The following is an 11512-nucleotide window of genomic DNA, read 5'->3' on the forward strand; positions in this document are numbered from 1 at the left end:
TCAATCACGACTCTTCAACATCTATAAATAAAGAGTTGATTTGAGAGTTGAAAAATATAGAGAGAGTTAGATTTTAAGATTAGTGCAAGAGTTATGCAGAAACTCTGACTCAGAAATGAGTCAGAGATTAGAAGTTCGATTCTACACACATTGTTTATTCAATAATAACAAACACAGTAGCGCTTAGACATTGTTCAAATTTAGTTTACATTTTGGTAGTAGACAGACCCCGTCTCTATTACGAAGATTCAACGAGAAGATTGAGTAGAGGATCCGCCCCTGAGTCTGACAAACTCTAACGAAACCCAAGGAAAGGATTGACAACCCATTCACTTGCAAGTCGTAGAATGTTTTCATGCTCCTTGTTCTCTGTAAACTTGTATCAATTTATATTTCATCTAATAAAGTCTGTTCTATTCGATAGATTTTTATGCAGCACTTTGGTAAACGATCCGAAGTGGATTGATGCTGGTGTTTTCATTAAAACGTAGTTTAATTCAAAATCTTTACAAGGAAACTTTGTTGAACACTTAGACAAATTATTATCTCGGTAGAGTTTTAATTTGGTTAAGGAAGCAATCTAAACCAGTTAGGAGGATTGTTGCGTTCAAAGCCTAAAAATTAGAGGTTCCGTCATTTATTTCATCTTTATAATTTATACAAAGTTTAAAGTTGTTTTCTTTGCTTAATGCAAAGAAATGCATTTGTTTACTTTTCTAAAAAGTACTAAGTGTTCCTGTCTTGCAAATTCACTCCTAATCAGAAGTATTTTCTAACATTTTCATACTCTAATCTAATTCTCATTCTAGAAATTTCAAAACCAAATCTGATTTAATGATTTTCCTTATTATACATTTTAAAAGTATATTTAACCAATTCAAAATAAGTTTTTGTTAAAAAACGTTCCCTGTGGGATCGATATCTTTTATTACTACAAGCGTATACCGTGCACTTGCGGAAATCGCTCAACACCTATCCCAGGAGGGATGGGGGTTAGTTCATAATCAAACTCACCAAACAATTTAAACACAATTCATCAACTAAAATCTCCATTAATATGAATAAATGAACAGTAAGAGACAATCCAAGGAGTTAGGAATATAAAACCCGATTCTGAATACAAATTGGAGAGAACATCCTCTTCCCGTCTCCAAGAAACTCAAATCAATTACAATCTAAGCAAATCTAATGGTGAAAATTGATACAAAGAAAGAAAGGAGCAAGGAAAAGTGAAAAGAGAACTTGGAGCCCTAACAAAGAAGATGTAATGTTCTATTTATAGTCTAGGCTTTGTTAGGGGAAGTTTTGGCATTTTTCAGGCCAAGATTCGTGCTTTGGAGGTAAGAAGACGCTGGGAAATTACTTCCCAGCGTCTCGTCTCGTCGAGACAAGAGGTGTCTCGGCGAGACGGGAGGGTGTCTCGACAAGACACTGGGCGTCTCGTCGAGACACCGCGCGATGGTTCCCTTTGGGAACCATCGGTCCGCCTCGTCTCGTCAAGACAGGTTGTGTCTCGACGAGACGAGGGCCTGTCTCGACGAGACAGGCGCTGAGAGGTGGCACTTCCTGTTGGGGTTTAGTGTCCTATAGACAATTGTTCTAGGATACAAACTTAATGTAAATGAATTGTTCTTTTTATCATTTGTTTTAATGAGATATATGTCTTATAACTATATAAAGGCAATCCCTTTTAAGCGCTAAATAAAGTCTAATAAAAGGAAATCCGTAGGTTTATTTAAAGTGATTCTAAAGTGTTCATACAAGCATGAAGTGAGACAAAACTTTATAATAAACTAATAAACTTAAAACCACCCCAAGTCAAGTGATATGTTTAGGATTGATATATTACTGTTGAGACTTGTATGTAACAATGTCTTCTGTCCGACAGAAAGCTGATCTCACAAGCTTCATATATGCAGATATCTGGACAGTTACATAGATCCGATGAAAAGTTGTTCATTAGGATTGGGGATCCGATTTGAGATAACAGGATGGGTAGATTCATCCTTGTCACCTATTCATCTCATTGGTATTAATAGGTATAACTAATCCTCAGACTCAAAGGAATATTAATTGGTATTCTGGATTACGGAATGTGACTCTTTGACTCTGGTGTAACACGATCCTTAACAGAGATGACTCTGGGGTGTGAACAGTAGACGTTGGGTATCACAGGAAGTGATTGCGGGATCGTTATATATTGGATTGAGCATTTATCACTCCCGATAAATGGGAGATACATCCATGGATCGCTTGTGGAAGACTCGACTCTAAATCCTTGCAAGGTGATAGCTTAAGACTTGAAATACAGATTTCACTTAACCTATCTATTTGAGTTGACTCGGCCTGTACAAGTAAAACGAACGTCTCGCTATATGTGACTTAACATCACCCATAGTCATAAGATTCAGTTCAAGGATGTAGTTGATAAAGGATCGAATTATACTGTAACTAATACGGAAAAGTTAACGATAAAATCAACATGTCTTCTTATAGCTCTGGGGGAATGATTACGGACTTGCTAATCACATACTCTGTACATCATTCCGTTATGCAAAGATTAAATATAATTCTTTGAAAATTAATTTAATAACGTTGCATATGGCTAGAAGCAATAAGAACCTAATGGGTCACACATAAGACTTGAAACCTAAAAGAGAGATAGATGTTAATTAATGGATGGAAGCCCAATTGAGCCCAATAAGGCCCATATACCAAGGGGGTCGAAATTCATGTAGCTAGATACATGAATAATTAATTTGATTTTGTTAAATCCTAATTAGATTAGGATTATGAATTAAATTAATTAAGAGATAAATAAGTTAGGAGTTTTAATTAGATTATAATATTCCTATTATTATCCAATAAGGTTATTATTATTATCCTTAATATATTAGATATATAATGAGATAATAATTAGGAATTCTATTCCGAATTGAATTCCTATTCAGTAACCTAATTCTATCTAACTAGGGATTAGATACAAGAGATTATAAATACCCCCCCTAGTGATTTTCGAAATCCCTAAGTGCATTCCTACTAAGATTTTCGAAATCCCTATAGTGAGAGAGAGAAAATTCGACACCCCTAGTTCGAGGACGAGATTTCTCTACGGCTTCCTTTGATCAATTGATTTCATCTATTTCTTTTATCCTTGATCTTGTAGATTCGTGAACTCTCATAGGCACCAAGCCTGAACTCTTCTAAGGAATCCAACTGCAGTAACCGTTTCTCTCCTGCAACTCTTGTATCAAAATTTAGAAAACGTGTAGCCCAATAGGCTCTATGCTCGAGTTTTACAGGAAGATGGCATGCCTTACCGTAAACTAGCCTGAATGGGGACATGCCAATTGGCGTTTTAAACGCGGTCCTGTATGCCCATAAGGCATCATCTAATTTGAGAGACCAATTATTTCTAGATGAATTCACAGTTTTTTCCAGGATGGCTTTAATCTCTCTATTAGAAACTTCAACTTGGCCACTAGTCTGGGGGTGATACGGAGTGGCCACTTTATGGGTGACCCCGTATTTATGCAGGACCTGTTTAAAACCTGGTTGCAAAAGTGAGACCCGCCATCGCTAATAATGGTGCGGGGGGTGCCAAACCGTGTGAAAATATTCTTTTGCAAGAATCAGATGACAGCCCGTGCATTATTACTAGGCAAGGCTACAGCCTCAACCCATTTAGAGACGTAGTCCACGGCTACAAGGATGTACTCGTTATTGAGCGACTTCGGGAAAGGACCCATGAAGTCTATCCCCCAAACATCAAAGATTTCACAGACTAAAATTGGTTTCATAGGCATGGCATGTCTCTGTGAAATGTTACCAGTTCGTTGACACTTATCACAGTTTTTAACAAAATCAAAAGTGTCATAGAAGATGGTGGGCCAATAGAGCCCACTCTAGAGTACCTTAGCTGCAGTTCTATCCGCACCATGGTGGCCGCCTACCTCTTTGGAATGACAAAACGCGAGGACAGAGGCAATCTCCTCTTCAGGAATGCACCGGCGGATGATGTTGTCGCCACAAACTTTAAATAGGTAAGGATCGTCCAAAAAGTACTGATTTGCGTCGTGTAGGAATTTTCTTCTCTGCTGGTAGGAGAACTCTGGAGGGATCAATTTTCTTACAAGGAAGTTAGCAAAATCAGCGAACCAAGTGACATGTCTTATTGACAACAAGTGTTCATCAGGAAATGTCTATTGGATGTCTGCATTCGTTTCGGCATCCACCTCCTCTTGTTCTAATCTGGAGAGATGATCAGCAACCACATTCTCTACTCCTTTCTTATCTCGTATCTCCAGATCGAACTCCTGCAGCAACAAGATCCACCTAAGGAGTCTAGGTTTGGCATCCTGTTTAGAAAACAAATACCTCAATGCAGCATGGTCAGTGTAAACAATAACTTTTGAAAGCACTAAATATGAACGAAACTTGTCAAGTGCAAAAATCACAGCTAATAGCTCATTTTCTGTGGTAGTATAATTTACTTGAGCATCATTAAGGGTCTTACTAGCATAAGAAATTGGTTGGCAAATTTTATCCACCTTCTGCCCTAAGCATGCACCTACAGCTGTGTCATGGCATCACACATTAGCTCGAATGGTAAATCCCAATTGGGACTAACCATTATGGGAGCTTTAGTCAATTTATCCTTTAAGGTGTTAAAAGATTCAAGACATTCAGTTGTGAAAACAAAATTGGCATCCTTCAACAACAATTGGGTCATAGGCCTGGCAATTTTAGAAAAATCCTTAATGAACCGTCTATAAAAACCAGCATGGCCTAAAAAACTCCTAACTGCTTTGACACTGGAAGGGGGAGGTAGTTTTTCAATGACCTCAATTTTAGCAGGGTCTACCTCAATACCTTTTCGTGATACCTTATGTCCTAAAACTATAAATTCAGTGACCATAAACTGACATTTTTTCCAGTTTAGGACTAAGTCAGTTTCCTCACACCGTTGCAGCATTAATCCCAAGTTATGCAAACAGCTATCAAAAGTCATCCCAAAAACAGAAAAGTCATCCATAAAGACCTCCATGAACTCTTCTATCATATCAGAAAATATAGATGTCATGCACCTCTGAAACGTAGCAGGTGCATTGCATAACCCAAAGGGCATCCGTCTATATGCAAACAACAGAAGAAAAACTTACCCATCCAATGATATTTGCATGTAGCCCGAATACCCATCCACACAACAGAAGAAAAACTTACCTGCCATGCGTTCAAGCATCTGATCAATGAACGGAAGAGGAAAATGATCCTTCCTCGTGGCGTCGTTCAATTTCCTGAAGTCCACGCACATTCGCCACCCGGTAGTGTTCCGCACCAGAATTAAATTCTTCTCGTTCAACGTCACTGTTGTGCCCCTTTTCTTTGGCACCATATGCACAGGACTCACCCACTGGCTGTCAGAGATCAGATATATCATCCCTGCATCAAGCAGCTTAATCACCTCAGCCTTCACCACCTCCTTCATTTTTGGGTTGAGCCTTCTCTGTGGTTGAGCAGTCGGCTTCACCTTATCTTCCATATAGATCCGGTGTTCGTAGAGAGATGGGCTGATTCCTTTGATGTCAGACATTTTCCATCCAAAGGCTCCCTTGTGCTTCATCAGCACCTCCACCACACAATCTTCCTCAGGCCCTATAAGTTCAGCAGAAATAATTACAGGTAAGTGTACAGGTGGTGCTAAGAACACGTATTTTAAATGTGTAGGTAAGGGTTTCAAGTCGAGGGTTGGTGGTTCTTCAATTGAGGTCTTAGGCCTTATCTTGGTTTCTCTATGCAGGAGTTCGTCGTGTCGGGCCCAATTACATCCCTCTTTACTTTCGACCTCAACGTCTACATCCGACAGCTCCTCCTCTTCTAGTTCAATATTCAGATTCTTGTCTTCATTTTCTTGAAAAGTACTCTCAACCAAAGAGTCAGTAAGGCTCAGAAAATTACAACACTCATCATCAACAGGAAATTTCATAGATTTGAGAATATTGAATTCTACTTCCTCATCTTATGATCGGAGAATTAGTTTACCCCCTTCAACATCAATCAGTGTCCGTCCTATCGCGGGGAAAGGCCTCCCTAATAAGATAGGAACCTGATCATCCTCCTCGATGTCCATTATCACAAAGTCAGCCGGGAAAATGAACTGATCTACCTTGACCAAGAGGTCTTCCACCACTCCTACCGGGCGTCTTATCGACCTGTCAGCTAGCTGTATTGTGACTGATGTTGGTTTCGGATCTCCCATCCCCAATTTCCTGTAAACAGACAAAGGCATTAGATTAATGCTTGCGCCTAGATCACATAAAGCACGTTTAAAATGAACTTTGCCTATTGTACAGGGTATGCTAAAACTACCAGGATCCTTAGATTTTTTTGGAAGGGGATTTGTGAGCATTGTAGAACATTCCTGGCTTAGCATTACAGTCTCATGATCTCCTAATTTCTTCTATTTAGAGATCAATTCTTTCAAAAAAATTCCATACACAGGCATATTCTCAAGAAGTTCAAGGAACGGTAGGTTAATCTCTATTTTCTTAAACACATTAAGCATCTTGGAATAATCCTTATCTAACTTAGCTCTCCTAAAAGTAGGATAAGGCAAGGTCACCTGTGTTGGTGGTACAACAGTGTCAGTTATCGAAACTGGATCAGAAACACTTACTTGTGGACCAGGTGGGATAGATGAGATATTACCAGGAATGGGGTCTAACCCCTCGTCTTGTTGAGGCACGAAATCTGGTCCGCTTACCTGTGTTCCGCTCCTGAGCGTGATTGCTCGTGCTTCCTCTTCTACCAATTCACTGACCTGCGTTTGAAGTCTTTGGTAGAATGCTTCATTGTGCGCCAACCTTCCTTCTATGGCACTCATTCTCTCTATCAGGACATCTATACTCTTTTCCAATTTGAACTCAGAACCTGAACCTCGGTATCTGTCCTGCTGCCAATTCGCGCTATCTGACCCATTCTGTTTTAAATATCGGATCTGCTCTAATACCATTGGGCACTCCACACTCTTGTGCCCTCCGCTGCAAACCTCGCAGCTTGCTACTGGTTCTGGTGATCTCAGGTGACTTCCCAGCAGAGCTAACTTTTTTGTAAGTGCTGCTATCTGAGGACTTGATTTCGAAGATGTTTCATTGAACTCCTCTGCTGTTGAAATTCTCCTCGGAGCCGGCTTTTCAACTTGCCAACATGCACTCCGTTCAGCTAATTCTTTCACCAGATTGTAAGCCTGTACTGCGGTCTTGTTGAATAAATTTCCTCCCGCTGCTGTATCTAGAAAGGCGCGGCTAACAGGAGATATCCCTGAATAGAACATATCAACAAGCTGGTACCGCTGGTAACCATGATGGGGGCACCTTCTTAACAACCTCTGGAACCTCTCCCAGGCTAGATGCAGGTTCTCACTGTCGGACTGCCTAAACGATGTGATTTCGCTTCTGAATTGTGCAGTCTTTGATGGAGGGAAGTACTTTGCCAGGAACTTGATACTGTAGTGTCCCAGTCAGTGAGAGAGCCTAGCTCGATGGATTGTAGCCATTCTGCAGCTTCTTCTTTCAAAGAAAATCTGAACAGCTTCTGGTAGACTTGTTCAGATGTGACGTCTTCGCACTTGAAGGTGCTGCAATATTCCACGAATTTGTCAAGGTGTGAGTTAGGATCTTCGTAGTAATCCCTCTTGAACTGTCCCGAGTTCTGAATCATCTGGATCATCGCTGGTCTGATTTCGAATGACTCCTCTGTTATTGCCGGATCGAGGGTGCCAGAAGTGCTTGTAGGTTGCCTTGCCTTCAACAACTCCATGACCGTCATATCCTCTGCCATGTGTCCTCTTCTAACGTCCTGCAAGAACAATTTCAGCTTAAGAATCAAGATTCAACTATGAGTGATCCTCAGAACCTCGGTTAGTGAAATTCCAAACAATTATACAAACTTTTCTCTAAGAGTTAACTAGTTATAAACAAAAATAGTCCCCGGCAACGGCGCCAAAAACTTGATGCTCGTAAAATGTATAACAATAAATAGGACAAGTGTATCCTATCGCAGCAAGTAGTATAGTGCTTAAACACAAGATCGAACCACAAAGACTATTTGCCACAACTAATCGGTCTAAGGAAAAGGATGCAATCATTCGGAAAGTTGGATATTGAGGGTAGTTGTTGAAAGAGATAAATTCCCAAAACAAAAGATTAAAGCAAATGAAGAAGGAGGATTTGATTCTATTGATTAAACAACCTAGGATGTATATCCGAAGGACGATTGACGGTAATCACCTAGTTAACTGCATAGATATGGTCAATCGCATGCAGCCTATTCACATGCAGTCAGTTGATGTCTTGATTAGGCTAACAACTTAGGGCATGAAAACATTAGGTTCTGTGTGATCGAGGCCCAAGCCGTAGCCCAACCACTAAACCGCACTCCTAGTGGTCTCTAGCGAGGTTAGATCATGCTAATTCGGATTAGGTAGGTCCTTGGTCAGGGTACTACCCATCTATGATCCTATAATTGTCAGATTCTAGACATTAGGTTCAAATCTTTCAGGCTAGTTGATTATCATCGATTATCACTCTAGCCATGGTCCTATGCCTGATAAATATAGGACATTAAGCATGCACAATCTAATCAATTGGGATTAATCCATACACTAAATCACTAATCATACATTATCAACCAATCAATCTCATCCCTATCCCAGGAGGGATGGGGGTTAGTTCATAATCGAACTCACCAAACAATTTAAACACAATTCATCAACTAAAATCTCCATTAATTTGAATAAATGAACAGTACGAGACAATCCAAGGAGTTAGGAATATAAAACCCGATTCTGTCTGATTCTGATTACAAATTAGAGAGAACCTCCTCTTCCCGTCTCCAAGAAACTCAAATCAATTACAATCTAAGCAAATCTAATGGTGAAAACTGATACAAAGAAAGAAAGGAGCAAGGAAAAGTGAAAAGAGAACTTGGAGCCCTAACAAAGAAGATGTAATGTTCTATTTATAGTCTAGGCTTTGTTAGGGGTAGTTTTGGCATTTTTCAGGCCAAGATTCGTGCTTTGGAGGTAAGAAGACGCTGGGAAGTAATTACTTCCCAGCGTCTCGTCTCGTCGAGACAAGAGGTGTCTCGGCGAGACGGGAGGGTGTCTCGACGAGACACTGGGCGTCTCGTCGAGACACCGCGCGATGGTTCCCTTTGGGAACCATCGGTCCGCCTCGTCTCGTCGAGACAAGCTGTGTCTCGACGAGACGAGGGCCTGTCTCGACGAGACAGGCGCTGAGAGGTGGCACTTCCCTCCAGAAGTTGTCTGTTCTGGTCCTTGGGCTTCTAGAGTTTGCTCTATCGACCCTCGAATTGTCCGGACATGCTCCAAATGGCACGAGGATGGTTCGGAAATGCTCGAATAGTCCTAAAAACACCTGAAAATAGAGAAATTGCCATAAATAATGGAAATTACTGATTTTAACCAAAAGCTAACAAAATGATAACAAAACTGAAGGGAAATAAAGCGAGAATGAACTAAAAAAGGTCTAAAAACCCTATACAAATGGGAGCTATCAAATATAAAGAGATAGAGAATGGATACACCGGAGACAGAAAACTATATTGTCCAGCAAATAAATTAATTTCACCTCAAGCATATTTCTTAGAAAAGGTTCTTCATTGAAATAATCTCTTCGAACAAAGACAAAGGGTAACTTGTATGCCAAGGCCTCACTAACAGTACCATATCCATTTTCCATTTCCAAATTAAGGATCAATATCATCTTCTTTTGTCATGAAAATGAAAAGGGTTATAGTTTTTTTACCTTGAATTTCCTGCATAAATTAATGTCACTCCAATTCTTTCATCAACATCAAGGGCCTTATCTCTATCATTACTCCATAAAAGAGCTGTAGCAGAGGAGGTGAATACTACTTTGTATATTGTATCTGTTTGTCCACATGCTTCTAACACATTATGTGCTGCTCTTATTTCTACATCTGCCATCATTTCCTGCAATAAAAAATAGCATATCTTCAACAACAAAGAAACTAGTAATTCAATTTCATAGCACAAGAAACTAAGAATGAACATACATCATAGGTGGGCTGATCTGATGGAGGTTCAAAGGAATAGAACAAGCCACAACATCCCTTTAATGCATTCATTATGCTTTGGAAATCAAATGGGTCTGAATAGAATACTTTTAAATTCTTCCTCTCTTCAAAATAATTCAATTTATCTGTACACACAAATTAACCATCATCTAATTATAATTTCAAACACAAATTAAACCCTAATTCTTAAATAGGGGAATTGTGTTTCTTATGAAGATTCATGCTTTTTGAATTGGGTATTCTAGGGCAAAGGAAAGAAAAATTGAAATGAAAACGGGAAAGGGGAAAGAGAGCATACCATGATTTTGGACATAAGCATGCACGCGACGGCCCTGCTTCGTGAGACTGCTGAGTCGTTGTATTACTTGGCTGTTATAAATATGATTCCAAGCCACTGGATCATTAAAAAGGAAATTAGGGACATTGGTTATTGGACCGTCAAAAGGATTAAATGAAGCAGCAGGATCGTTCGTGGAAGATAAATTAGCAAGAGTAGGATTAGAATCATTCATGATACCGAAATAATCATAGTTATTGGAACTATCATATGGACCTAGAGGATCGGAGTCCCCCATGCTTGACAGAGAAAGAGTTCAAGTTTAGTAGTTTTAGTTTAAATGGACATGAAGGGCTCTCAAGCACCATTACCAGATAAGTCCAGTTGCTAAATGCGATGTCATTTTTAATTTTTGACTCGGACATTTCATCGAACAGATTGCGGGCAGCATTCTTCGCCCAAAAATCAAACGAAAGAAAAAACTTAACAAGAGATATATCAAATCTTACCGCGTTCCAAAGCAAGGAAGGGAAGATTTCTCGATTGCACCATGCCAGGGAGGGTCTGTATAAACATGATCCTATCAACAAAACAAGAATTAAGAGACATAGCAATTCAATTAAAATGACAAGCGAAACAGAGTTAAAAATTTTGCGTGTTGCCATGTACAGCGCTGGATAAAATCCTTGAACTCGATGAGAAGAAGAATGGAGAAGAGAATTAATCCTTGACCTAGTCGGAGGTGGAAAAGGCAGCCATAGAAGGGAGCTGAGTTTCCATCTTGTGAACAGTAGAGGAGGGAGATGGGAGGCGGCTGCAAATAAGTACATTAACCCTAAAATCCAAATTTTATACTAACACTATTTGCATCGCGTTTTATAAACGGCCGATGCAAATAATGCATTTATTTGCATCGGTACTTCTTAAGGGGCCGATGCAAATAGTTCAATTGCTATTTGCATCGGCCCTTTTAAAAGGACCGATGCAAATAATACGTTTATTTGCATCAGTCCTTATTAAGGGCTGATGCAAATACTAAATTACATGACATTTGCATCGGTCCCAAATAAAGGGTCGATGCAAATGAACCTTTTGCATCACGTTTTGTAAGGGCCG

General features: G+C 39.7%; 1 protein-coding gene and 1 non-coding gene across 4 annotated transcripts; one reads left to right on the forward strand and one right to left on the reverse strand.

The window, feature by feature from the left end:
• Window positions 1-7355: 7355 nt before the first annotated feature.
• LOC136207748 (small nucleolar RNA R71) lies at window positions 7356-7462 on the forward strand. Its single transcript, XR_010676876.1, has one exon. It is a non-coding gene; the product is annotated as a small nucleolar RNA R71 (small nucleolar RNA).
• A 1302-nt stretch (window positions 7463-8764) lies between these two features.
• On the reverse strand, window positions 8765-11242 carry LOC136206288 (cinnamoyl-CoA reductase 1-like). Of its 3 annotated transcripts, none has more exons than XM_065997285.1 (6): window positions 11066-11242; window positions 10906-10976; window positions 10418-10513; window positions 10099-10244; window positions 9828-10015; window positions 8765-9437 (listed from the first exon to the last, which is right to left on the reverse strand). In XM_065997285.1, the coding sequence occupies exons 1-6, from the start codon at window positions 11224-11226 to the stop codon at window positions 9428-9430; spliced, it is 672 nt and encodes a 223-aa protein (XP_065853357.1). In that variant the 5' UTR covers window positions 11227-11242; the 3' UTR covers window positions 8765-9427. The 3 variants fall into 3 exon arrangements, with proteins under 3 accessions (XP_065853357.1, XP_065853358.1, XP_065853359.1); XM_065997286.1 differs by having other exon boundaries at window positions 10906-10960; window positions 11129-11211; XM_065997287.1 differs by having other exon boundaries at window positions 10906-10960; window positions 11066-11195.
• Window positions 11243-11512: the final 270 nt, after the last annotated feature.

Source organism: Euphorbia lathyris, chromosome 9, assembly GCF_963576675.1.
Source record: "Euphorbia lathyris chromosome 9, ddEupLath1.1, whole genome shotgun sequence".
NCBI classification, from domain to species: Eukaryota; Viridiplantae; Streptophyta; class Magnoliopsida; order Malpighiales; family Euphorbiaceae; genus Euphorbia; species Euphorbia lathyris.

Coding starts and splice junctions, on each gene's coding strand:
- LOC136206288 (XM_065997285.1), bottom strand. CDS start 11,226: ATGTACTTATTTGCAGCCGCCTCCCATCTCCCTCCTCTACTGTTCACA. Junction 10,977..11,065: donor CAAGGATTTTATCCAGCGCT/GTACATGGCAAC, acceptor TTTTGTTGATAG/GATCATGTTTATACAGACCC. Junction 10,016..10,098: donor CAGATCAGCCCACCTATGAT/GTATGTTCATTC, acceptor TTTTTATTGCAG/GAAATGATGGCAGATGTAGA.